We start from the raw sequence: 27,370 nt of genomic DNA on the forward strand, positions 1-27,370 counted from the left end.
AACACTATGAGACTCGAAATTGAGCTCAGGTGCATCCTGTTTCCATTGATCATCCTTGAGATGTTTCTACAACTTAATTGGAGTCCACCTGGTAAATTCGACGAATGTGGCAGGGCCTGCAAACCATTACTGACTACAAAGGGGAGCACAGCCACGAGCTGCCCAGTGACACAAGCCTAACAGACAAGCTAAAATACTTCTATGCTCGCTTCGAGGCAAGTAAAACTGAAACATGCATGAGAGCATCAGCTGTTCCCGACGACTGTGTGATCACGCTCTCCATAGCCGATGTGAGTAAGATCTTTAAACAGGTCAACATTCACATAATTCGCATGCGCTGACCAACTGGCAAGTGTCTTCACTGACATTTTCAACCTGTCCCTGATTGAGTCTAATACCAACATGTTTCAAGCAGACCACCATAGTCCCTGTGCCCAAGAACACTAAGTTAACCTGCCTAAATGACTACCGACCCATAGCACTCACGTCTGTAGCCATGAAGGGCTTTGAAAGGCTGGTCATGACTCACATCAAAACCATTATGCCAAAAACCCTAGACCCACTTCAATTTGCATACCGCCACAGATGATGCAATCTCTATTGCACTCAACACTGCCCTTTCTCACCTGGACAAAAGGAACACCTACTGTATGTGAGAATGCAATTCTATGACTACGGCTCAGCGTTCAACACCATAGTGCACTCAAAGCTCATCACTAAGCTAAGGACCCTGGGACCAAACACCTCCCTCTGCAACTGGATCCTGGACTTCCTGATGGGCCGCACTCAGGTGGTAAGGGTAGGTAAAAACACATCCGCCATGCTGAACCTAACATGGGGGTCCCTCAGGGGTGCGTGCTTAGTCCCCTCCTGTACTCCTTGTTCACTCATGACTGCATGGCCAGGCACGACTCCAACACCATCATCAAGTCTTCCGATGACACAGCAGTGGAAGGCCTGATTACCGACAACGATGAGACAGCCTATAGGGAGGAGGTCAGAGACCTGGCCGTGTGGTGCCAGGACAACAACCTCTCCCTCAACGTGATCAAGACAAAGGAGATGATTGTGGACTACAGGGAAAGGAGGACCGAGCACGCCCCCATTCTCTTCGACGGGGCTGTAGTGGAGCAGGTTGAGAGCTTCAAGTTCCTTGGTGTCCACATCACCAACAAACTATCAAGGTCCAAACACACTAAGACAGTCGTGAAGAGGGCACGACAAAGCCTATTCCCCCTCAGGAGACCGAAAAGATTTGGCATGGGTKCTCAGATCCTCAAAAGATTCTATAGCTGCACCATTGAGAGCATCCTGACGGGTTGCATCACTGCCTGGTATGGCAACTGCTCGGCCCCCGACCGCAAGGCACTACAGAGGGTAGTGCGTACGACCCAGTACATCACCGGGGCCAAGCTTCCTGCAATCCAGGACCGCTATACCAGGCGGTGTCAGAGGAKGGCCCTAAAAATTGTCAAAGACTCCAGCCACCCTAGTCATAGACTGTTCTCTCTGCTACCGCATGTCAAGTGGCTATTTTACACTGCTGCTACTCTCTGTTTATTATCTATGCATAGTCACTTTAACTCTACCTACAGGTACATATTACCTCAATTACCTCGACTAACCGGTACCCCCTGTATATAGCATCGCTACTGTTTAATTATTTGTTACTTTTATTTTCTATTTTTTACTTAACACTTATTTTTCTTAAAACTGCATTGTTGGTTAAGGGCTTGTAAGTAAGCATTTCACTGTAAGGTCTCTACACCTGCTGTATTCGGTGCATGTGACAAATMYCAATTGATTTGATTTGGAGCGAGGGAAAGATTAATGGAGAAAAGTACAGCGAGATATTTGATGAAAACCTGCTTCAGTGCGCTCAGGACCTCAGACTGGGGAGAAGGTTCAACTTCCAACAGGACAATGACCCTAAACACACAGCAAGACAATGCAGGAGTGGTCTCTAAACGTCCTTGAGAGTGGCCCAGCCAGAGCCCGGACTTGAACCCGATCAAACATCTCTGGAGAGACCTGGAAATAGCTGTGCAGCGACACACCCCATCCAACCTGACAGAGCTTGAGAGGATCTGCAGAAAACAATGGAAGAAACTCCTCAAATACAGGTGTGCCAAGCTTGTAGCGTCATACCCAAGAAGACTTGAGGCTGTAWTCGCTGCCAACGGTGCTTCAACAAAGTGCTAATTAAAGGGTCTGAATACTTATGTAAATGTGATACTTCAGTTTATTTTTAATACATTTGCAAAAATTTCAAAAAAACAGTTTTTGCTTTGTCATTATGGTGTATTGTGTTTAAATTGATGAGGGAAAAAAATATTTAATTAATTTTAGAATAAGGATGTAAGGTAACAAAATGTGGAAAAAGTCAAGGGGTTCTAAATACATTCCGAATACACTGTAAGTGTTATCCAAGTGTTAAAAAAACACTTGGGTATTGTGAGAACATTTCAGGAAAAGCATTGAGTCAACACACAAGTCTTTCCCCTTCAACAATAAATGTTTATATTGTACTTCAGATAGAGATCAGCTGTGACTTACATTTGTGTGACTTGTCTGTCTGTCATCTTTAGCTGGAGCAAGTGAGTCAGTCAGTGTGGATGTCTGTCAGAGAGAGTGGGCTGGGCTGGGAGGGGGCAGGGTTATGCAGACATTAGATGAGATTAGGAGGAAGCAACAGGTGTGTTTTTACTGAAGATACTGTCAGGTCACTGTGTCAGTCTGCTAGAGAAGCTTACAGAGTGAGAGACAGAGAGAGAGAGAGAGATACAGGGACAAAGTGAGAGGAAGGGAGAGAGAGAGAGGGAGAGAGAGAGAGAGAGAAAGAGAGGAGAGAGAGAGCAGAGAGAGAGAGAGAGAGAGAGAGAGAGAGAGAGAGAGAGAGAGAGAGAGAGAGAGAGAGAGAGAGGGGGAGACAGTGAAGGAGGAGAGAGAGAGAGAGAGAAGAGAGAGAGAGAGAGAGAGAAGAGAGAAGAGAGGAGAGAGAGAGAGAAGAGAGGAGAGGAGAGAGAGAGAGAGGAGACTGACAGACAGACACAGTCGGGAGAGAGCGGGAGGTGTGAGAGAAACTGCAACGAGAGACACCAAAATTGAGAATTGGACAGTACCCAACAGAGAGGTGATGGAACCCATGGGTGATGTTCTCCACCTGTTAGTCATCCTGTCCTTGGTGGAGACAGGCAATGCCAAAGTGGGAAACTTCAAAGCAGCAGGAGCTACAGCACCAGGAGATATCCTCATTGGAGGGCTGTTTCCCATCCATGAGGGAGTAGAAGGAATCCCCCAACATCTCAGCACCCCATGTATCACAGTGTGTCAGGTACAGTCAGTGCGAAAATAAGATTGGGTGTTGTAAAGAGATTCCTGAGGATTTCTCTCTTCTCTCCTCTCTCTCTCTCTCTCTCCTTCTCTCTCTCTCTCTCTCTCCTCTCTCTCTTCTCTCGCTCTCTCTCTCTCTCTCTCTCTCTCTCTCTCTCTCTCTCGTCTCTCTCTCTCTCTCTCTCTCTCTCTCTCTCTCTCTCTCTCTCTCTCTCTCTCTCTCTTCTCTCTCTCTTCTTCTCTCTCTCTCTCTCTCTCTCTCTCTCTCTCTCTCTCTCTCTCTCTCTCTCTCTCTCTCTCTCCTCTCTCTCTCTCTCTCTCTCTCTCTCTCTCTCTCTCCTCTCTCTCTCTTCTCTGTGGGGTGTGTGTGATCTGTCCGCATTTGACTAAGTGTTCGTGATCGACGAGAGAGTTTATTACTTCTTGACAGGTTAACCACTGACAGTGTGATGATCCAACTATACCTTATGTACCTTACACAAACACGCACGCACGCACGCACGCACACACACACACACACACACACAAACAGGTTCAACACAGACGGGTTCATCCAGGCATTGGCTATGATCCACGCTGTAGAGTCAGCCAACAGATCCCCTGTCCTGACTGCACTAGGGATCTCTCTGGGGTACCGTCTCCATGACTCGTGCTCTGATGTCACCACCGCTCTGAGGGCCTCAGCTGACTTCACACAGGTAAAGGCTCTTTAGCCGAAACGTTGGTCAAATCAATCCACAGCAAGTATAGATGAGTGTGTGACCTTTTCTTCATTTGCATAGTTTATCTTACATTAGCCAGCATCTCATTTAAATGACGTACATTCTTTACTTCACAGGAGCCCACCACGGACTGTGGGGGAGGGGCCAACACCTCTAACTCTTCCCCGCCAATCATGGCCGTCATAGGGGCCTCTTCCTCTGAGATTTCCATCTCRGTTGCCCGGCAACTCAACCTAAAGCTCATCCCTCAAGTAAGCAGCCAAAACCCACCCACAGAGTGACGGTTGATGGACAGTAACAAAATAAATAATAATAAAGAACTGAGTTGTGTTGAATAAATGAAATAGACAGCAATGATGATACAGATGAATGACCAAATCAATCCAACACAATGTAGACAGAAATTCATTCTCTCTTCGAATCATCACAGATCAGTTACGCCTCCACCGCCATCATCCTGAGTGACAAGAACCGTTTCCCTGCTTTCCTGAGGACCGTACCTAGCGACGTGTACCAGACACGGGCCATGGTCCAGTTGCTTAGCGACAGCAAATGGACCTGGGTGGGCGTGGTCACAACGGATGGAGACTACGGCCGTTCTGCCCTGGACAGCTTCGTCTCCCAGGCAACCGCCTCAGGGATCTGTGTGGCCTTCAAGGAGATCCTCCCTAATTCGCTAACCAGTCCTGACGGCGAATCAGCAATCAGCCAAGCCGCCGCCACCCTCCAATCGAACCCCAATGTCAAGGTGGTGGTGTCATTCGCCAAGCCTACTCAGATGATGTACCTATACCAGGAGCTGAGGAGTCTGGGGTCGGGGCTGGGGGAGAGGGTGTGGGTGGCCAGTGACAGCTGGTCCTCGTCCAAGGAGGTCCTGGGAGAAATGGACCTCCCAGATATTGGCAATGTGGTGGGCTTCTCCTTCAAAAGAGGGAACCTGGCTCCTTTCCATCACTACCTGATGAACCTGAGTGACATCAATGATGTCATAGGAAACAACTCCTTCCTAAAGGAGTTCTACTCACTGCCAAACAGGTCAGAAAACTTTGGGGTTTTGTCCTCCTCCACAGTTCCAGCAGAGATCCTGCTAAACAACAGCCATGTGAACGTAGTCTTCAATGTGGAGATGGCTGTGAGTGCCATCGCCCATGCAGTGGCTGATATCTGCAGCAAAAAGGACTGTAAGACACCAGGCACGGTCCAACCCTGGGAGGTAGCTACTGCACAATTCCTCATGTCTACAGCACATCAAACTTTACTTATATACTGTATCTCATCTAATATTCACTGAATATACCAAACATGAGGAACACCTTCCTAATATTGAGCTGCACCCCCACTTTTACCCTCAGAACAGTCTCAATTTGTCGGGGCATGGACTCTACAAGGTGTCGAAAGTGGTCRACAGTGATACCGGCCCATGTTGACTCCAATGCTTCTCACAGTTTTGTCAAGTTGGTTGGATGTCCATTGGGTGGTGGACCACTCCTGATTCACACAGGAAACTGTTGAGCATAATATTCCCAGCAACGTTGCAGTTCTTGACACCTGGCACATAATACCATATCCCGTTCAAAGGCACTTAATAGCACACATACACAGTCCATGACTCAATAGTCTAAAGTCTTAAAAATACTACTTTAACCTGTCTCCTCCCCTTCATCTAAGTGGATTTAACATGTGACATGAATAAGGGATCACAGCTTTTATCTGGATTCATCTGGTCAGTCGATATTATGGAAAGAGCAGGTGTTCTRAATGTTTTTTATACACAGTGTATTTTGGATATGGCTTGGGTCTATGGTATGTGAACTTACATATGAAAATGCATTTGCATTCATTTCAGGTGCTTGGAGCCCTGAAGGACAGTCACTTTGAGCTGGAGGGGAAAAGCTACACGTTTGACCAGAAAGGAGACATCAACCTGGGCTATGATGTAACCGTGTGGAGGTCTGTGAGAGGGGTCATCAACGTCCATGACGTTGTAGCTGAGTACCATCCAATCAACAAAAGCTTCAGCTACACCAGCGGAAACACCAAAAATCTCACTGACCTGAGGGTAAGGGTWAGGGTTAGGGTTAGGATTAGGGTGAGGATTAAGGTTAGGTCTCAATCTCTTTTAGTCTGTTTGCTAGGCTGCCACACAAAGGTTCAAGTACACATCCATATTAACTTGTTATTCCCACTTGACATAGAGAGACACAAACACAAACAGGCCGGAATGTCAAACAATCTACTTTTTCTTTCTCAAAGTGACTAAAGAAAACTAAACATACCTGTTTGACAGACTTCTCAGCCAAACTGTAAAACAAGTAAAGATGGAAATTAAATAACTCCTAATCAGTGAAACAATGGTCACTGTTTGAATGTGAAAACCACATACCTTGGCACATACTGGGAACACCTGTCTGTTATCACACGTTCCWGTTAGATCTCAGTGATGATCTAAAAATCAAAAAACACAAAACTCATAATTACCAGAGCATATAATCATTGGTTGAATAGTTTGAATACACCTGGTCTGTTGAACACGGTTTTAAATCCAGAGCTAGTTTAAACTGTGCCCAGGAAACTGGCCTTACATGTAAAGGCTTGTTTGAATACTACTATTAATAGATTTCAGTCACAGTTTTCTTGGGTCAGCCATTTAAATTAGTGCATTGTGTCCCGGTGCAGGATGTGGTGTCTGTGTGCTCGCCTAGCTGTGAACCTGGGAAGTTCAAGAAAACTGCTGAGGGTCAGCACACCTGCTGCTATGAATGCATCAACTGCACTGAGAACCACTACTCCAACAACACTGGTTAGTTCTCCTGTACTGTCTCTCTAAATGTAACCGATGTGAAATGGCTAGCTAGTTAGCGGTGGTGCGCACTAATAGCGTTTCAATCGGGTGACGTCACTCGCTCTGAGACTTGAAGTAGTTGTTCCCCTTGCACTGCAAGGGCCGCGGCTTTTAAGGAGCGATGGGTAACGATGCTTCGTGGGTGTCAGTTGTTGATGTGTGCAGAGGGTCCCTGGTTCCAGCCCGGGTCGGGGCGAGGGGACAGACGAAAGTTATACTGTTACATATACACACCAGTGTACTCTATCTCTCCTCAGTAAACTGGTGTTGCCCTGTTGTTCACACAATCTTCCTCCATTTCTTCAATACTTTTCCTCAGATTTCCCAACACTGTCGTTATCCAACACTGTTAGTACTAGGCAACAACACACATATTTCTAAATGCACTATCCTCCCTTCCAACCCTCCTCTCCAGACATGGACCAGTGTCTCTCTTGTGATACAAAGACAGAGTGGTCCCTGGAAGGGAGCTCTGGGTGTACCCATAAGACCCTGGAGTTCTTCTCCTGGCAGGATGGCTTCGCGGTGGTGCTGCTGGCGCTGGCGGCCCTGGGCATCGTCCTGGTTCTCCTGGTGGGGGCGCTCTTCCTACACCACCACCAGACCCCCGTTGTGAAGGCTGCCGGGGGGCCTKTCTCCCAGATCATCCTGCTCTCTCTAGTGGGAAGTTTTGTTAGTGCTGTGTTCTTTGTAGGTCATCCCAGCAGCCTACAGTGTAAGGTATGTACGGTACACACATTTTGGGAAACACTGTTGTAATGCACTGTCGGTGACATTGTCTGAATGTACCAGTGTTATTTTGTGAATTCATGGTTTATTGTGTGTGTATTGTTCTGAACCTTTTGTAACTTTGTGGTAAGGAATTTAGTTTGTAAACGGAAAGCAAATCTAAATACAAAGTGATAATACATTTCTGTCTCAATGTCTCATATCTTCTCATCTCATCATCAAGGTGCGTCAGGTGCTGTTTGGCCTCAGCTTCACCCTGTGTGTTTCCTGCATCTTGGTCAAGTCCCTGAAGATCCTGCTGGCCTTCCAGCTCAACCCTGACCTGAAGGACGTTCTCCGCCGCCTCTACCAACCCTATGCCATCATCTGTCTCTGCGTGGCCCTACAGGTCCTCACCTGCACCCTGTGGCTGGTCCTGCAGAGCCCCCGGAAGAAAGCCACCATCTTCACCACCACCGTGCTGGCCGAGTGTGACGAAGGCTCCCAAGTGGCGTTTGGTGTGATGCTGGGCTACATCGCTGTCCTGGCGCTCGTATGTTTTGCCTGCGCGTTTAAAGGCCGCAAGCTGCCACAGAAGTACAACGAGGCCAGGTTCATCACCTTCAGCATGCTCCTCTACCTCATGTCCTGGCTGATATTTGTGCCTGTCTATGTGACCACCTCTGGGAAGTACCTGCCAGCAGTGGAGATGGTGGTCATCCTCATCTCCAACTATGGCATCCTCAGCTGTCATTTCTTCCCCAAGTCCTACGTCATCCTCTTCAAGAAGGAGCACAATACCAAGAGGGCCTTCATGAAGAACGTGTATGAGTATTCCAGAAAGGGCATTACTGTCTCTAGCTCTGTCTCTGAGACTTCAGCCTCTCAGACAGAAGGCAAGTGGACCAGTCACCCTTACTCCTTCAGTTCACCTTCCTTCTTCATGTCTCCTCCACCAATAGAACCCACAGCACCTCAGAACTGCTGGTCCGTTGGCCAGAACATTCAGGGCATTGACACTGCAACCCATTGCACCGTAGTAGACCATGGGGTGTTTGCCACAGGTCAGCTGACTCGACCACACTGTCTGAAGAGAAGCATGAGCCTATGAGTGGAGTGGACCAGTGTCTGGAACTTTTACTTCTTACAGTACATCACACGGCGTGTCTCTGTGATCCTCTCTTTGGTTTGACTGTTCCCATTTTGCTTAGTCTACTGGTATGTTTTTTCCCAAGTGGGTTGTTTTTACATTCAAGTCAATTTGGGTAACACTTTATTTGACACTGATATGTACATGACAGTGTCATAAACAAACAATCTCTGTCATACGGTGTTATGTTCATCTATCAATAGTTGTATTGGTTAAGCGTCAATGGTGTACAGGGTTGATTTATTTCTGAACTGCATATGATTTCTATACTGTGGGAAATGTTCTAAGTAAGCATCATGGAGGATGTTGGTTTTTGCTATAGATATACCATCATGTTGTGTGTTGGATCCCTGAATAGGCTGTTTCTATGTGTAATGTGTACAGTAAACAGCATTTCTATCTACTATGGGAGCTGATGCAGCAGGATACAAATGAGATATTACATTTCATATAAGTCTACGATGAACACGATAGTTGGAATTTGTGTCAGTTTCTTAATGCATGCCTGGTTTGTCAGTGGACGTTATTGAAGTTCTTACATATTTCTAAATACCTTGAAATCTATTTCCACATTATTTATGTATATTATGAAATGTATATATTCACATTACTTTGTGTACATTATATTAAAAGTTTGAATGTGCAGTTGACTTTCACTGTTTCCATGCTCTAAATACACGTCCATTCAATTACTTACCCATTTCAGCACGTGTAACTTCTCTCTCTGTGTCTGTTGACATCTTGACACCGTATCTGCTTCTTCTCACTGTCTGCTCTGTTTGCAGAGCCCACCTGATGAGCTATGCTGTCTATTTAGGCTGCAGGTCTAATGCCATGGTGACACAGGAAGAAAGAGAGAGAGAGAGAGTGCTGCTGGCATTTTCCCAGTGCCCAAACACATGTGCTTGTAGTAACTGTATATACACTGAGCTCTTCCCTCCACAGTCTGGAGCCCTGTCCTTCAAAGCTCAAATATCCCGGGCTCTACAGWAGTAGAATATTCCATGAATGAACTCTGGGCTGCTGCTCTGCTGCTGAACAGTAGTCTCAGAAACCTGACCCTAGGCAACAGTATAGGCTAAGGTCTGGTTTCAATGACAAACTCTTTTGGCAACTTCGTTAAGGTGAAAAACAAATTCAGACAGACAACCCTCTCAACATCACGAGGAAGACATGCCAGAACGGCAAGATTTGAAACCAAAGTTTGCAGGAAAATCCTTTGCAGGGGTTTTAGTGAAAGTAGTTGATCCAAACTAGCCACTTGCAAAATGAACTTATTCAAAATAACCTCTGTTATCCCCATTTTGCTAGCTGCTATTTTAGAATTTAAAAAGAGTCCGTTATTGAAACTAGACCCTAGTCACTGCTGAGGACAGCATGTCTGCTCTACATCTCTATGTCGGTGTGGTAAAAGAGCAGTTTGTAGACCAGAGAGCACATTTCTGTGCAAACGGATAGGCCCAAATCCATGATAGTAACTGAAGAATCTAAAATCTTCCATTGACGTCAGTGCATTAATAACAATGTTTGAGTTAAGTGCGTACATCTGAAGTTATGTTTCATCTCATCTCTGTTGTCTCCTCATCAGTAACTCCAGTGAACTTCCACTCCTGTCCCTGCCATTGTCACCAGACTTATCAATAATTTCAGGCTGATGTTGACTTTGGCCATGTTCAAAGCATCAACACCGAGTATCATGGGTAAATTGTGACTGACTGACTGATACACTGATATAATAATGAGTGGTTATTTATGACGCAAGGTGATTTGTAGATCAGTCTTTCTCGACTCGCCTTCAAAGTTGGCTGCAATGTTAAACGCCTGCTTTCACTTGACCAAGTTTTTGAGGTGTGTCATTGAGGAGATGTTGAAACTTCGGTCTGTCCTAAATTCCACCAAACAACAGGTGATGATAAAGACTGCACAATCATTGGAATGAGGAAACAAACTATTCACTATCTCAAAAAACAAAATCTGAAACCCATAGACATGCATGCATACCGACAGACAATCAAAGAGTCACACGGATAAAAAGATTCATAAAGATAATAACAGATCATTATGGTCGGTCTGCTAGAGTGAGATGATAACAGCTTCTGGGAAATCTACTGTCGTGTAGTTTGTTCTACTCTGAGAATTTCAGGGGGGGGGGGGTTGAGACAGAGCAAGAGAGGGATAGAAAGAGCGAGAGAGAGAGTTGGTGAGGTAGAGAGAGGATAACGGGTGTCCCTGGGGATAGTGTCTTGTGGTAGCCTTGAGGTAGAACTACAAGGCAAAATATGCAATCTCTGTAGACCTACTGTCATGATGTGCACAAAAATATGCTTCCACTATCGCAATAAACACAATAGACAACAAAGTTTCCTTTGATGGGAGCAATTTTGAGACACAGAGTCTGTGTCTGTCTAGCTGTGGTAAACAGTATGAAGTGAAGTTGTCGTTGTTGTTTTACAGGCTAGACAAGGTCAATTGTAAGGTCCTCTGTGTGTGTGTGTGTGTGTGTGCGTGTGTGTGTGTTTTATAGGAATTAAACAGACATGTTCCGTGGAAACCATTATTGCTTTTGTGCAGAATAACCCTACAGAGGTCAAGTCAAAGTCCCCTAAATTCCATCCACCAAGAGACCTTACATTCTGTCTAAGATAGAATTTAATATATTTGTTCTTCATTATTTTACAGTCAAGTCCACATTAACCCCTCATAGAAGAGCCAGACAACAGCTCCATGAGTAAGTCCAGCTTCACTCACAGCCCTCTGTGGTCCATTGGGTTTAAGGAAACAGACCCACAATGGTGGCATGATACACTTAACACGTTTTAGGGAAGAGCCAGATGCAGATAACACAAGTTTATTACTAGAACAGGGGGCAGGCAAAACGACAGGTCAAGGGCAGGCAGAGCCCTTGATCAGAGCCCTTGAGCCCTCTGATCTGGATTACTGACCTCTGAAAAAAAAAAGGTACAGCACAGCAGGCAGGCTCAGGGTTAGGGCAGGCAGAACGGTCAAAACCGTGAAAACTAGAAAACAGGAACTATAGAAAAGACAGGCGCAAGGGGAAAACCACTGGTAGGCATGACAAACAAAATGAACTGGCAACATACAAACAGAGAACACAGGTATAAATACACAGGGGATACTGCGGGGAGATGGGAGACACCTGGTGGGGGGTGGAGACAAGCACAAAGACAGGTGAAACAGATCAGGGTGTGACAATGCTAATCACCTAAACTAGGGGATTCTGGACAGAATACCCCAGAAGTTCTTACGGCCTCTGTATCAAAGCTGAAACGAAAACACAAAAAAACATTCCCAAATGGGAGAGAAATAAATCAACCTAAAACATTACAATTATTTCATCCAATTGATCAAACATGATAAATATTAGAAAACACAATTTTTTTATGTGTCTGACAAAATGTAGCATTAAACAATTTCCAACTCACTTAAATATATATATTGTCACGGTTTTCTAAAGTAGAACCCAGAAGCAGACCAGGACAAGGAGAGTAGGACGAAGGTGAGWATTTATTTACAAGTTTAAACGTAGAGGTAGAAAGATCCAGGTGGCGGAGCGGGCAGCGGAGGTGAGTTGATGGGAGTGAATAGGCAGCTCCAAGGGAGTAACAGAAGCCACCGACGACCAGGCAGGGATGGGGTGAGTGTTCCGGGTGAATGACTGTAGACAGAACAAACGGAGGTAAGTTCAAGGCAAGCAAGACGTACAAAACAACAAAACAAACTCTATCAAACTGGCGGCTGATACGCTGGCACAACATACTGTTCATGGCTAACGATCCGGCAGGGAATGGATGGCAGGTCAGAGCTTATGAAGTGGAGGGGTGATGATCAGGACCAGGTGTGCAGATAGCTGATGGGATACAGGTGCGGGTAATCAGAGATCTCCCAACTAGCTACGTCGCCCGGCAACCAGACAGGGTGCGTTCCAGGACACCGGAAAAACACTCCAGGACAGAACACAGGCAAAAACAGACTCAGGAAGCGGGATTCGTGACATATATATCATTTCCAACTCCTTGGGTCAATTAACATGGTCCTCAAAATGTACACATTATCTACAATTTTCATAAAATTTAACATGTCAAAAGTAAAGAGCCCGTTCTGTGAGTTTGTGTGGCCTATCACTTTGAAGCTGAGCCGTTGTTGCTCCTAGACATTTCCACTTCACAATAACAGCACTTACAGTTGAACGGGGAAGCTCTTGCGGTGCAGAAATTTGACGAACTGACTTGTTGGAAAGGTGGAATCCTATGACGGTGCCACGTTAAAAGTCACTGAGCTCTTCAGTAAGGCCATTCTACTGCCAATGTTAATCTATGGCGATTGCATGGTTGTGTGCTCAATTTTATACACCTGTCAACAACGGGTGTGACTGAAATAGCCAAATCCACTAATTTGAAGGGGTGTCCACCTACTTTTGTATATTTTGTGTATGTATATATCATTTCCAACTCCTTGGATCAATTAATATGGTACTCAAAATGTACAAGGCATCTGCAATTTAAAGAAATCTTAACCAGGAGCCAGGTTTCAGGAGTGGGTTTGATGATGAGATTAAAGATAAAAGAAAAATAGAATGCTGAAATACTGTGCTTGGGGTCACACACGCTAATAAAAGCTCAGCAGTTCAGTATAGCCAGGTTGGGTTTCCTCCACCAATCAAGAGTTCACATCATTTAAAATAAAACATTTAATAACCATTTTCAATAAGACATTCTAAACAAAACATATTCTAGAAGAACTTCTAAACAAAATATGTTCTAGAAGCCATTCTAAAAAAAACATGTTCAAAAGCCGTTCTAAACAAAACATATTCTAGAAGCACTTGTAAACAAAACATATTCTAGAAGCCGTTCTAAACAAAACATGTTCAGAAGCCGTTCTAAACAAAACATGTTCAAAAGCTGTTCTAAACAAAACATGTTCAGAAGCCGTTCTAAACGAAACATGTTCTAGAAGCCATTCTAAACAAAACATGTTCAAAAGCTGTTCTAAACAAGAACACAGGATGAGATGTTACTATCCTTTGTGCAAGCACTTCCAAGAGTTCATGAACAGTGAGACTGGTGAAATTTGGGGAGCGCATCGTCAGTAGTGTACCTTTGGTTCCTAGGGTGTTTCGGCCTTTCACACTATACACCCTCCCCAAAGGCGGCCAGCGACAGGGTGATCAATCCTACGCTTGCGTCCCATTCCCAATTAGTCATAGGAGTTGCCTTGTTGTTGATAGCCAACATCCTATGGGACTATGCATGGCAGGGGCGTCTTCCTCCCTGAGTCAAGCATTGTTGACCGCATACCTCCTGGCCCTCTCACTTCGGGGCCCAGCTGGGGTCTTTCCTCTTCATCCAGAGCCATTGACTGCTGCCTTCTGCCGCCTCTGATACAGCTTTGATTGCRGAACGCTGGCTCTGGCCCTTAATTCCCAGGTCTCTAAGCAGTCTGGTTGTAGATGTTGCCACAAAACCTCTGCAGCCCACCTCCACTGGTCGGACTTRTGTGTTCCAGCCATGATGCCGTGCTTCGGRAGCTAGATCGGCATAGCGCAGATGTTTTCYCTCATAAGCCTCATCTACTGAGTCCTCCCAGGGTACTGTGAGCTCAATGATGAAGACCTTCTTGAGCGAACGGGACCAGAGCACCATGTCAGGTCTTAGGGTGGTGGTTGCGATCTCCGGAGGAAACACAAGTTGCCGGCCAATGTCAGCTAGCATTTTCCAGTCGCGGGCCAAGCGCAGCTGGTCTCGCTCTAATGGTGTAGAGCCMCTCTTCGGTGGTTTAGCCTCTTCGCGGACAAAGGTCGTCCGTAAGGGGTGTGATGCTGCTGGGGGTGGTAGGGAGTTGGTGGCAGCTCGCTTGTCCTCCAGGGCGGACGCAAGGTTTTTAKGGACTTGGTTGTGACGCCAAGTGTAGCGTCCTTGGGTGAGGCTTGTTTTACACCCTGTGAGAATGTGCCTGAGGTTGGCTGGCATGGAACAYAGGSCACAGTCCGGATCTTCACCATACCATTGGTGAAGATTAACTGGTGTTGGAAGGACGTCATATGTTGCTCTGATGGAAAAGCTCAACCGCCTCGCTTCCATGGCCCACAGATCCTTCCAGCTGATCTTCCTCTTCTCCACACTGTCCCATCGAGCCCACTGTCCCTGTTTGGCAAGAGAGACTGCCTTGGCCCACCATGCAGCCTCCTCCTGATGGCGTACTTCCTGCACTACCATCTTCCGCCGCTCTGGTGCAGTGGCCTTACTCCAAGCAGCACGGCTAGTTAGCCCAAGGCCTCCTCTCCCTTGCTGAACATGACCCACAATGTCAGCATGTCTGAGGGCTGCTGTTGCCTCCTGGACTGCTTTTCCTGGCCTCCATTTGCGCCCAGTTGCCAAGGTCGGCGCGTTGTTGCTCACCACTGGGTGAGCCATTCTAAACAAAACATGTTCTAGATGCAGTTCTAAACAAAACATTTTCTAGAAGCCGATCTAAACAATACATGTTCTAGAAGCAGTTCTAAGCATAACATTCTAGAAGCTGTTCTAAACATGAGGGGAACCAGAGGAGACAAACACATGACCAAAAGAAGATCAGAATAAAGCAGCAACAGGTACGTGTGCAAAGACTCAACCATAAGTACAACACTACTGCATCTGTCAGAAAACACATTATACTGCAATTAATAATTCACACCTTCCAATTAGTATGTACAGTTGAAGTCGGAAGATTACATACACCTTAGCCAAATACATTTAAACTACGTTTTTCACAATTCCTGACATTCAATCCTAGCAAAAATAACCTGTCACAGGCCAGTTAGGATCAGCACTTTATTTTAAGAATGTGAAATGTCAGAATAATAGTAGAGAGAATGATTTATTTCAGCTTTTATTTCTTTCATCACATTCCCAGTGGGTCAGAAGTTTACATACACTCAATTAGTATTTTGGTAGCATTGCCTTTAAATTGTTTAACTTGGGTCAAAGTTCAGGTAGCCTTTCCACAAGCTTCCACAATAAGTTGGTGAATCTTGGCCCATTCCTTCTCAGCAGCTGGTGTAACTGAGTCAGGTTTGTAGGCCTCCTTGCTCGCACATGCTTTTACCAGTTCTGCCACAAATTTTCTATGGGATTGAGGTCAGGGTTATTGGCCACTCAATACCTGACATTGTTGTCCTTAAGCCATTTTGCCACAACTTTGGAAGATATGATTTAGGGTCATTGTACATTTGAAAGACCCATTTGCGACCAAACGTCCTGCTTGAGTTTTGAGATGTTGCTTCAAAATATCCACATAATTTTCCTCCCTCCCATGATGCCATCTATTTTGTGAAGTGCACCAGTCCCTCCTGCAGCAAAAGCACCCCCCACAACATGATTGCTCCACCCCCGTGCTTCACGGTTGGATGTGTTCCTTTGGCTTGCAAGATCGGCTTGTGGCTGGCTCCCCTTTCCTCCAAACATAATGGCCAAAACAGTTCTATTTTTGTTTCATCAGACCAGAGAACATTTCTCCAAAAAGTACGATTTTTCCCCATTTGCAGTTGCAAACCGTAGTCTGGCGGTTTTGGAGCAGTGGCTTCTTCCTTGCTGAGCGGCCTTTCGTTATGTCAATATGTCGATATGACTCGTTTTACTGTGGAATATAATACTTTTTATACCTTTTCCTCCAGCATCTTCACAAGTCCTTTGCTGTTGTTCTGGGATTATTGCACTTTTCGCCACCAAAGTACGTTCATCTCTAGGAGACAAACACGTCTCCCTTCCTGCAGCGGTATATGGATGCGTGTCCCATGGATGTTATACTTACATACTATTGTTTGTACAGTAGAACGTGTTTACCTTCAAGGCATTGGAAATATTCCCAAAGGATGAACCAGACTGTGGGAATGTCTACAATTTTTTGGGTCTTGGCTGATTTCTGTTGTTTCCCATGATGTTCAAGTTTGAAGGTAGGCCTTAATACATCCACAGGTACACCTCCAATTGACTCAAATGATGTCAATTAGCCTATCAGAAGCTTCTAAAGCCATGACATAATTTTCTGGAATTTTCCAAGCTGTTTAAAGGCACAGTCAACTTAGTGTATGTAAACTTCTGACCCACTGGAATTGTGATACAGTGAATTATGTGTGTCAACAATTTTTGGAAAATTMAATTGTGTCATGCACAAAGTAGATGTCCTAACCGACTTGCCAAAACAATAGTTTGTGAACAAGACATTTGTGGAGTGGTTGAAAAACGAGTTTTAATGACTCTAACCTAAGCGTATGTAAACTTCTGACTTCAAATGTATATTATATACAGTACCGGTCAAAAGTTTGGACACACCTATTCCTTTAAAGGTTTTTCTTTATTTTTACATTGTAGAATAACAGTGAAGACATTAAAACTAGGAATTAATACATATGGAATCATATAGTAACCAAAAAAGTGTTAAACAAATCAAAATAGATTTTATGTTTGAGATTCTTCAAAGTAGCCACCCTTTGCCTTGATGACAGCAAGTTACATGCCTCGCTGTCCTACACTATGTTTCTACAATACTGCATCCAGTTTCATGCAACTGGTGTCCTGAATGTTATTATTTTTTAAAGATTTTTTGTACTTGCTTACCCATTTTTCTCCCCAATTTTGTGATATCGAATTGGTAGTTACAGTCCTGTCCAATCGCAACTCCCGTACGGATCGAACCCGGGTCTGTAGTGACACCTCTAGCAGTGTGATGAAGTACCTTAGACCGCTGCACCACTCGGGAGGCCCCTGAATGTTTTTACAATGTTAATATTGCAGCCAGGGCCAAGGAGTAGAGAGGAGAGGAGCAGATAATAATAATTACAGTTTTTGACCATCTCTCTCTCAAATGAGCAGGAAGCCATTWGATCAGAAATATTAAGATTAGGAATCTCCAGGAATCTGGAGAGAGTGACTCCACTCTCCCAGGGTTTCTCAGGGGGAGTGTGATATGCAAAAACCACATGTCCATTTCACCACACAATGAATAGGTTACACACATGTGTGAAACAGGACAAATATAACCACCCCATTAGACCTTTGAAGCGATTTAATTACATAGCCTATATGAGGGTTATTACTTACCATAAGTACAACATTTTAGCACCCTCTAGTAGTCTTCTTGGAAAAGCATGGTCAATGTATTTATTATAGTGTTTGCATTGTGTTGTTACTACTGTAATTGGATATGATACATGACCTCATACAGTAATTTTTAAACAAAGCTAAAACTATTTCTACCACTTGTTTTTTATGAATGTATTCTACTGTGGATTAACTAAAAAGGGGGCAAAGACAAATGGTTGGATATCTTGTGAAATCAATGCATTGATGATGAAGGAGTGGCTAACAGGAGACTTAAACATTGTGACTCAATGAACACTCAAATGTCATTCAAGTGTTAAAAGACGCATGTGTGAAAAAAAACTTGGGTATTATGAAAACAATTCTGGAAAGAGGTGTCACCACACTGCATCGTTCACCTTGAACAAAACATTTTTTTGTCAGTGTGGATGTATGTCAGAGTGGGCTGGGCGGGAGGGGGCAGGGTTATGCAGACATTAGATGGGATTAGGAGGAAGCAACAGGTGTGTTTTTATTGAAGATGCTGACAGGTCACTGTGTCAGTCTGCTAGAGGAGAAAACAGAGTGAGAGACTGAGAAAGAGTGAGAGAAAGAGTGAGAGAGAGAGACAGAGAGAGAAAGGGAGCGAGAGAGAGAGGAAGAGAGAGAGAGTGAGACAGAGAGACACAGAGAGAGAGAGAGAGAGAGAGAGAGAGAGAGAGAGAGAGAGAGAGCAGAGAGAGAGAGAGAGAGATGGGGGCAGTGGAGAGAGAGGGTGTGTGAGGGAGTGTGAGAGAAACTGCAAGAGGACACCAAAATTGAGAATTGGACAGTTACCCAACAGAAGAGTGTGATGGCACCCATGGATGATGTTTCTGCACCTGTTAGTCATCCTGTCCTTGTTGGAGACAGGCAATGCCAAAGGTGGGAGACTCAAAGCACCAGGAGATATCATCATTGGAGGGCTGTTTTTCATCCATGAGGGAGTAGAGAAATCCTCCAGCCTCTCAGCACCCCATGCATCATAGTGTGTCAGGTGAGTGCAAAGATAGGATCTCTCTTTCTCTCTTTCTCTTCTCTCTCTTGTGTTGTGTGATTTTATCACATGTATGAGAAGTGTTCGTGAGAGAACTATTTACTCTGACAGGTAACCACAGACAGCTGTGATGATCCAACATGCTTTATGTACCTTTACCCAACACACACACACCACACACACACACACACACACACACACACACACACACAACACCACACACACAACACACACACACACCACCAACACACCAACACACACACACATCACACACACACACACACAGGTTCAACATGGACGGGTTCACCCAGGCATTGGCTATGATCCACGCTGTAGAGTCGGCCAACAGATCCCTTGTCCTGACTGCACTACGGATCTCTCTGGGGTACCGTATCCACGACTCCTGCTCTGATGTCACCACCGCTCTGAGGGCCTCAGCTGACTTCACACAGGTAAAGGCTCTTTAGCCAAAACGTTGGTCAGATCAATCCACAGCAAGGATAAACTATTTGTATAGTTTATCTTCCATTAGTCAGCACCTCACATAAAGGTTGTACATTCTTTACTTCACACAGGAGCCAACCACGGGCTGTGGGGGAGGGGCCAACACCTCCACCTGTCCCCCACCCATCATGGCCGTCATTGGGGCCTCTTCCTCTGAGATTTCCATCGCTGTTGCCCGGCAACTCAACCTGGAGCTCATTCCTCAGGCAAGCAGTCCAATCCCACCCACAGAGTGACGATTGATGTAACAAAAGGGTTGATAAAATAATAAAGAACTGAGCTGTGGGCTTCCCGGGTAGTGCAGTAGTCTAAGGCAATGCATCGCAGTGCTAGCTGTGCCACCAGAGATTCTAGGTTTGAGCCCAGGCTCTATCACAACCGGCCTCAACCGGGAGGCCCATGGGGCGGGCGCACAATTGGCCCAGCGTCGTCCGAGTTAGGGAGGGTTTGGCCGGCAGGGATATCCTTGTCTCATCGCGCACTAGCGACTCCTGTGGCGGGCCGGGCGCAGTGCACGCTGACCAGGTCGCCAGGTGTACGGTGTTTCCTCCGACACACTGGTGCGGCTTGCTTCCGGGTTGGATGTGCATTGTGTCAAGAAGCAGTGCAGCTAGGTTGGGTTGTGTTTCGGAGGACGCATGGCTCTCGACCTTCGCCTCTCCTGAGTCCGTACGGGAGTTGCAGCGCAGTTCTCCTGTACTGTCTCTCTATACACACCAGTGTACTCTATGCTCAGTTCACACAATCTTCCAACACTGTCCTTATCCAACACTGTTAGTACTAGGCCACAACACACATATTTCTAAATGCAATCTTCCTACACCACCACCAGACCCCCGTTGTGAAGGCTGCCGGGGGGCCTCTCTCCCAGATCATCCTGCTCTCTCTAGTGGGAAGTTTTGTTAGTGCTGTGTTCTTTGTAGGTCATCCCAGCAGCCTACAGTGTAAGGTATGTACGGTACACACATTTTGGGAAACACTGTTGTAATGCACTGTCGGTGACGTTGTCTGAATGTACCAGTGCTTTTTTGTGAATTCATGGTTTATTGTGTGTGTATTGTTCTTCAGGTCCCTGAAGATCCTGCTGGCCTTCCAGCTCAACCCTGACCTGAAGGATGTTCTCCGCCGCCTCTACCAACCCTATGCCATCATCTGTCTCTGCGTGGCCCTACAGGTCCTCACCTGCACCCTGTGGCTGGTCCTGCAGAGCCCCCGGGAGAAGGCCACCGTCTTCGCCACCACCGTGCTGGTCGAGTGTGACAAGGGACCCTACGTGGCGTTTGGTGTAATGTTGGGCTACATCGCTGTCCTGGCTCTTGTCTGTTTTCCTGCGCGTTTAAAGACCGCAAGCTGCCACAGAAGTACAACGAGGCCAGGTTCATCAACTTCAGCATGCTCCTCTACCTCATGTCCTGGCTGATATTCGTGCCTGTCTATGTGACCACCTCTGGGAAGTACCTGCCAGCAGTGGAGATGGTGGTCATCCTCATCTCCAACTATGGCATCCTCAGCTGTCATTTCTTCCCCAAGTGCTACGTCATCCTCTTCAAGAAGGAGCACAACACCAAGAGTGCCTTCATGAAGAATGTGTGTTAGTTCTCCTTTAAAACTTATTATGGCTGCAATCCCGTTAATGGGATTGATATGACAACAGCCAGTGAAAGTGCAGGGCGCCAAATTCAAACAACAGAAATCTCATAATTAAAATTCCTCAAGCATACAAGTATTTCACACCATTTTAAAGATACACTTCTTGTTAATCCCACCACAGTGTCCGATTTCAAAAAGGCTTTACAGCGAAAGCACCACAAACTATTATGTTAGGTCACCGCAAAATCACAGAAAAACACAGCCATTTTTCCAGCCAAAGACAGGAGTCACAAAAAGCAGAAATAGAGATAAAATGAATCACTAACCTTTGATGATCTTCATCAGATGACACTCATAGGACTTCATGTTACACAATACATGTATGTTTTGTTTCGATAAAGTTTTCATATTTATATCCAAAAACCTCAGTTTACATTGGCGCCATGTTCAGAAATGCCTCCAAAATATCCAGAGAAATTGCAGAGAGCCACATCAAATAACAGAATACTCATCATAAACTTTGATGAAAGATACATGTTTTACATAGAATTAAAGATACACTTCTTCTTAATGCAACCGCTTTGTCAGATTTTAAAAAGCTTTACGGCAAAAGCACAATATTCAATAATCTGAGAATAGCGTTCAGCCACAAAAGGAAGCCATACAGTTCCCGCCAAATTGTGGAGTCAACAAAAGTTATAAATAGCATTATAAATCTTCACTTACTTTGCTGATCTTCGTCGGAATGCACTCCCAGGACTCCCACTTCACAAGAAATGTTCGTTTTGTTCGGTAATGTCCATCATTTATGTCCAAATAGCTATTTTTGTTAGCGTGTTAAGGAAACAAATCCAAAGTCAGGAAGCGCGTTCACTAAAAGCAGACGAAATGTCAAAAAGTTCCGTAACAGTAGTAGAAACATGTCAAACGATGTATTGAATCAATCTTTAGGATGTTTTTAACATAAATCTTCGATAAAGTTCCAACCGGAGAATTCCATTTTCTTCAGAAGTGCGATGGAACAGAGCTCCCTCTCATGTGAACGTGCATGGTCAGAGCATGGTCAGGTCATGGTAGACCTTACTCATTCCCGTCTCCTTCGGCCCCATTCACAGTAGAAGCATCAGACAAGGTTCTACAGACTGTTGACATCTAGTGGAAGCCGTGGAAGTGCAAACTGACCCATATCCCACTGTGTATTCGATAGGCGATGAGTTGAAAATCGACCAACCTCAGATTTCCCACTTCCTGTTTGGATTTCTTCTCAGTTTTTGCCTGCCATATGAGTTCTGTTATACTCAGAGACATCATTCAAACAGTTTTAGAATCTTCAGAGTGTTTTCTATCCAATACTAGTAATAATATGCATATATTAGCAATGGGACTGAGGAGCAGGCAGTTTACTCTGGGCACCTCTGGGCACCTTTCATCCAAGCTACTCAATACTACCCTGCAGCATAAGAAGTTAAGAGCATTACTGACTCTAGCTCGTCTCTGAGACTTCAGTCTCTCAGACAGAAGGCAAGTGGACCAGTCACCCTTACTCCTTCAGTTCACCTTCCTTCTTCATGTCTCCTCCACCAATAGAACCCACAGCACCTCAGAACTGCTGGTCCGTTGGCCAGAACATTCAGAGCATTGACACTGCAACCCATTGCACCGTAGTAGACCATGGAGTGTTTGTCACAGGTCAGCTGATCGACCACACTGTCTGAGGAGAAGCATGAGCCTATGAGTGGAGTGGACCAGTGTCTGGAACTTTTACTTCTTACAGTACATCACACGGTGTGTCTCTGTGATCCTCTCTTTGGTTTGACTGTTCCCATTTTGCTTAGTCTACTGGTATGTTTTTTCCCAAGTGGGTTGTTTTTACATTCAAGTCAATTTGGGTAACACTTTATTTGACACTGATATGTACATGACAGTGTCATAAACAAACAATCTCTGTCATACGGTGTTATGTTCATCTATCAATAGTTGTTATGGTTAAGCGTCAATGGTGTACAGGGTTGATTTATTTCTGAACTGCATATGGGGCGGCAGGTATCCTAGTGGTTAGAGCATTGGACAAGTAACTGAAAGGTTGCTAGATTGAATCCCCGAGTTGACAAGGTAAGAATCTGTCCTTCTGCCCTGAACAAGGCAGTTAACCCACTGTTCCTAGGCCGTAATCGAAAATCTGACTTGCCTAGTTAATAAAAGGTAAAATATGAATAAGTAATAAATACAATTTCTATACTGTGTGAAATGTTCTAACTAAGTATCATGGAGGATGTTGGTATTTGCTGTGGATATGTTTGTGTGTTGGATCCCCTGAATAGTCCGTTTCTATGTGTAATACAAACAGCATTTCTATCTATTATGGGAGCTGATGCAGCAGGACACAAATTAGATATATTGAAAACATGTGTCACGCCCTGACCGTAGAGATCCTTTTTATGTCTCTATTTTGGTTGGTCAGGGCGTGAGTTTGGGTGGGCATTCTATGTCTGGTGTTCTATGTTGTCTATTTCTTTGTGTTTGGCCGTGTGTGGTTCTCAATCAGAGGCAGCTGTCTATCGTTGTCTCTGATTGAGAACCATATTTAGGTAGCCTGTTTTCCCACTTTGAGTTGTGGGTGATTATTTTCTGTTTTAGTGTCTGTTCACCTTGCAGAACTGTTTCGTTTTCTCCTCGTTGTTATTTTTGTGTAGTGTTCAGTTTCAATTATGACGAACACTTACCACGCTGCATTTTGGTCCTCTTCTCCTTCACCAGACAAGAATCGTTACAACATGTATACAATGAACGCTATAGTTGGAATTTCTGTCACTGTTTCTTAATGCATGATTGGTTTGAATTGAATAMAATTTAATTTGTTTTGGGCAACAGACATATACAACAAAATGTACAATGTGGACACAGAGGATATCACTTGAAAGTATTAATTAAAACGCTTGTTTCCAAAGTGGTCCTCGATGGTAAAAACAATAACACATATAATGATTAAAAGACAAGACAAAATTACAAACAACCATAAATATATTCATTTATATTGACATCCTAAAAAGTGACACTACTCACTGCGCTTCTCCCTAACCTTAAAATCAACAATCTATTAATCTATTAATTGCATATCATACCGATCCTTCAAATAAATACACCTGACCAGCAGTAGGAGGCACAAGGGGCAGTGGAGTGGTTTCCCTTACTTAGACAACCTTGTACAAATGAAAAACTTTGCCCTCTTTTTAAAGCTATTTTCCAAGGAAGGCTATTCCATAAACAAATACCTGTATGGAAAAACGTGCTCCTCGCAGWACTGTTTACTCCTGGGATTTTACAAGACATAACACTAGCTCTGGTATTGTGACTGTGTTGGTTATAGACCATATCAATGTGGTTTTTCATGTAACTTGGGGCACAATCATTTAAGATGTCGAACATATGACTAAATTTAAGTTGGTCCACTCTGGACTCCAAAGGTAACAAGCCCACCTCCTGGAACTCCTGTACCCCTATGTGGGTCCTAGGGGGACATTCAGCATATACCTGATAACATGATTTTGTCTTTTTCAGATTTTTTGATAGTCCACTATACCAAGCCGAGCAGGCATTATAAAAATGACACTGAATCAAGGTTGAGACAAGCAGTTTCTTAACGTTAATGTTAAAATATCTAGTGTCAGTTGACATTCTTGAAGTTTTTACATACTTCTAAATACCTTGAAATCTATTTCCACATTATTTATGTATATTATGAAATGTATATATATTCACATTACTTTGTGTACATTATATTAAAAGTTTGAATGTGCAGTTGACTTTCACTTGCTGTTTCCATGCTCTAAATACACGTCCATTGTCACGCCCTGGCCATAGAGAGGTTTTTATTCTTAATTTTGGTTAGGCCAGGGTGTGACTAGGGTGGGCATTCTAGTTTCATTATTTCTATGTTGGTGTGGTTCCCAATCAGAGGCAGCTGTCTATCGTTGTCTCTGATTGGGGATCATATATACGTTGTCCTTTTTCGTTTGGGTTTTGTGGGTAGTTGTTTTCTGTTTAGTGTCTGCACCTGACAGGACTGTTTCGGTTTTCCCTCTTTGTTATTTTGTTCGAGTGTTTTGAGTAATAAATGTATCATGAACACTTACCACGCTGCGCTTTTGTCCACTCATTCTGACAAGAGCCGTGACAGAACTACCCACCACCAAAGGACCAAGCAGCGTGGAAAAAGGGACGAGTGGACATGGGAGGATATCCTGGACGGAAAAGGACCCTGGACGCAGGTCGGTGAGTATCGCCGTCCGAAGGAGGAGATTGAAGCAGCAAAGTGGAACGGCGACGTTACGAGGAATTGGAGCAGCGAGGCAGGAACGAGAGGCAGCCCCCCCAAAAGAATTGGGGTGGCACACGGGGAGATTGGCAGAGTCAGGGTTCAGACCTGAGCCAAGTCCTCGTGCTTACCGTGGGGAGCGAGTGACCGGTCAAGCACCATGCTATCCGGTTCTGCGCACCATGCCTTCAGTGCGCACAGTGCGGCCTGTTCCAGCTCCCCGCACTTGCCGGGCTACAGGGGGTATCCAGCCAGGACGAGTTGTGTCATCGCTGCGCTCCAGACCTTCGGTGCGCCTCCACGGTCCAGTGTGTCCTCTCCACACTCACCGAGCTAAAGTGGGTATTCAGCCAGGATGTGTTGTGGTAGCTCCACTCACTAGGCTGCCAGTACGTCTCCTCAGTCCGGTGAGACCTGTTCCGGCGCAACGTACTAAGCCTCCAGCGACGGTCCCCAGTCCGGAGCCTGCAGCGACGGTCTCCAGTCCGGAGCCTGCAGCGACGGTTCCCAGTCCGGAGCCTCCGGCGATGATCGGTGTCCTGGTTCCTCCGGCGATGATCTGCGGCCCAGTTCCTCCAATGAAGGTCCATGCACCAGGGCCACCACCAAAGCGGAGGGATCTGCGGGCGGAGGGGGGTCTACGTCCCGCACTAGAGCCGCCGCCGTGAAGGGATGCCCACCCGGACCCTCCCCTTTAGAGTCAGGTTTTGCGGCCGGAGACAAACTCTTTTGGCAACTTCGATAAGGTGAAAAACAAATTCAGACAGACAACCCTCTCAACAAATCACAAGGAAGACATGCCAGAACGGCAAGATTTGAAACCAAAGTTTGCAGGAAAATCCTTTGCGGGGGTTTTAGTGAAAGTAGTTGATCCAAACTAGCCACTTGCAAAATGAACTTATTCAAAATAACCTCTGTTATCCCCATTTTGCTAGCTGCTATTTTAGATTATATTCAGGCAGATAGGGTAGGGACCTAGGCAGTGACGCTGTTCGTCTATGCCAAATGAGTCCCTAATTGAAACTAGACCCTAGTGACTGCTGAGAACRAGGCAGTGACGCTGTTCTTCTATGCCAAAAGAGTCCCTAATTGAAACTAGACCCTAGTGACTGCTGAGAACTAGGCAGTGACGCTGTTCTTCTATGCCAAAAGAGTCCCTAATTGAAACTAGACCCTAGTTACTGCTGAGAACAGCACGTCTGCTCTATATCTCTATGTCTTTGTGGTACAAGGGCTGTTTGTAGACCAGAGAACGCATTTCTGTGCAAACGGATAGGCCCAAATCCATGCTTGTAACTCAAGAATTCACAAAAATCTTCCATTGACATCAGTGCATTATTAACAATAAGTTTGAATTAAGTGCGCACATCTGAAGTTATGTTTCATCTCATCTATGTTGTCTTCTCATCAGTAACTCCAGTGAACTTCCACTCCTGTCCCTGCCATTGTCACCAGACTTATCAATCATTTCAGGCTGATGTTGACTTTGGCCATGTTAAGAGCATCAACACTGTGTATCATGGGTAAATTGTGACTGACTGATATACTGATATAATAATGAGTAGTTATTTATGATACAAGGTGATTTGTAGATCAGTCTGTCTCGACTCGCCTTCAAAGTTAACTGCAATGCTTTGACTTGACCAAGTTTTTGAGGTGTGAGTCATCGAGGAGATGTTGAAAATTAAGTCTTTCCAAAATTCAACCAAACAACAGGTGATAATGACTGCAAAATCATTGGAACGAGGAAACAAACTATTTACAATGTCAGATTTTTTTTCAGACATGCATGCAAACCGATAGGCATTCAAAGAGTCACACGGATACAAAGATTCCGAAAGATAATAACAGATCATAATGGTGTTTGCTAGAGTGAGCTGATAACAGCTTCTGGGAAATCTGTCATTTAGTTTCTTCTACTTAGAGAACTCCCCATTCTGAACCTGCCTGTCTGGTTGTGACACAATGACACCGTGAGGAGAGAGACAGGGAGAGAGAAAGAGAGAGAGAAGGGGTAGAGAAAGATTAAGAAAGGGAGAGAAATAGAGACAGAGAGTTGGTGAGTTGGAGAGAGGGTGACAGGTGTCCCT

General features: G+C 44.9%; 1 protein-coding gene, 1 long non-coding RNA gene and 1 pseudogene across 2 annotated transcripts; 2 read left to right on the forward strand and 1 right to left on the reverse strand.

The window, feature by feature from the left end:
- The first annotated feature begins 3,077 nt into the window (after positions 1-3,077).
- On the forward strand, positions 3,078-9,392 carry LOC112068911 (G-protein coupled receptor family C group 6 member A-like). The gene is given in 9 exon segments (XM_024136137.2): positions 3,078-3,289; positions 3,291-3,334; positions 3,866-4,031; positions 4,172-4,306; positions 4,486-5,268; positions 5,902-6,114; positions 6,732-6,855; positions 7,313-7,617; positions 7,850-9,392. Coding segments are annotated over 9 exon segments (2,790 nt in total). The 5' UTR covers positions 3,078-3,136; the 3' UTR covers positions 8,717-9,392.
- Positions 9,393-12,262: 2,870 nt separating this feature from the next.
- Positions 12,263-12,760, reverse strand: LOC139024004 (uncharacterized). Its single transcript, XR_011475236.1, has 2 exons — positions 12,534-12,760; positions 12,263-12,431 (listed from the first exon to the last, which is right to left on the reverse strand). It is a non-coding gene; the product is annotated as an uncharacterized lncRNA (long non-coding RNA).
- Positions 12,761-19,164: 6,404 nt separating this feature from the next.
- LOC139024000 (G-protein coupled receptor family C group 6 member A-like) lies at positions 19,165-21,041 on the forward strand (annotated as a pseudogene).
- Positions 21,042-27,370: the final 6,329 nt, after the last annotated feature.

Source organism: Salvelinus sp. IW2-2015, unplaced genomic scaffold, assembly GCF_002910315.2.
Source record: "Salvelinus sp. IW2-2015 unplaced genomic scaffold, ASM291031v2 Un_scaffold789, whole genome shotgun sequence".
Lineage (NCBI taxonomy): Eukaryota > Metazoa > Chordata > Actinopteri > Salmoniformes > Salmonidae > Salvelinus > Salvelinus sp. IW2-2015.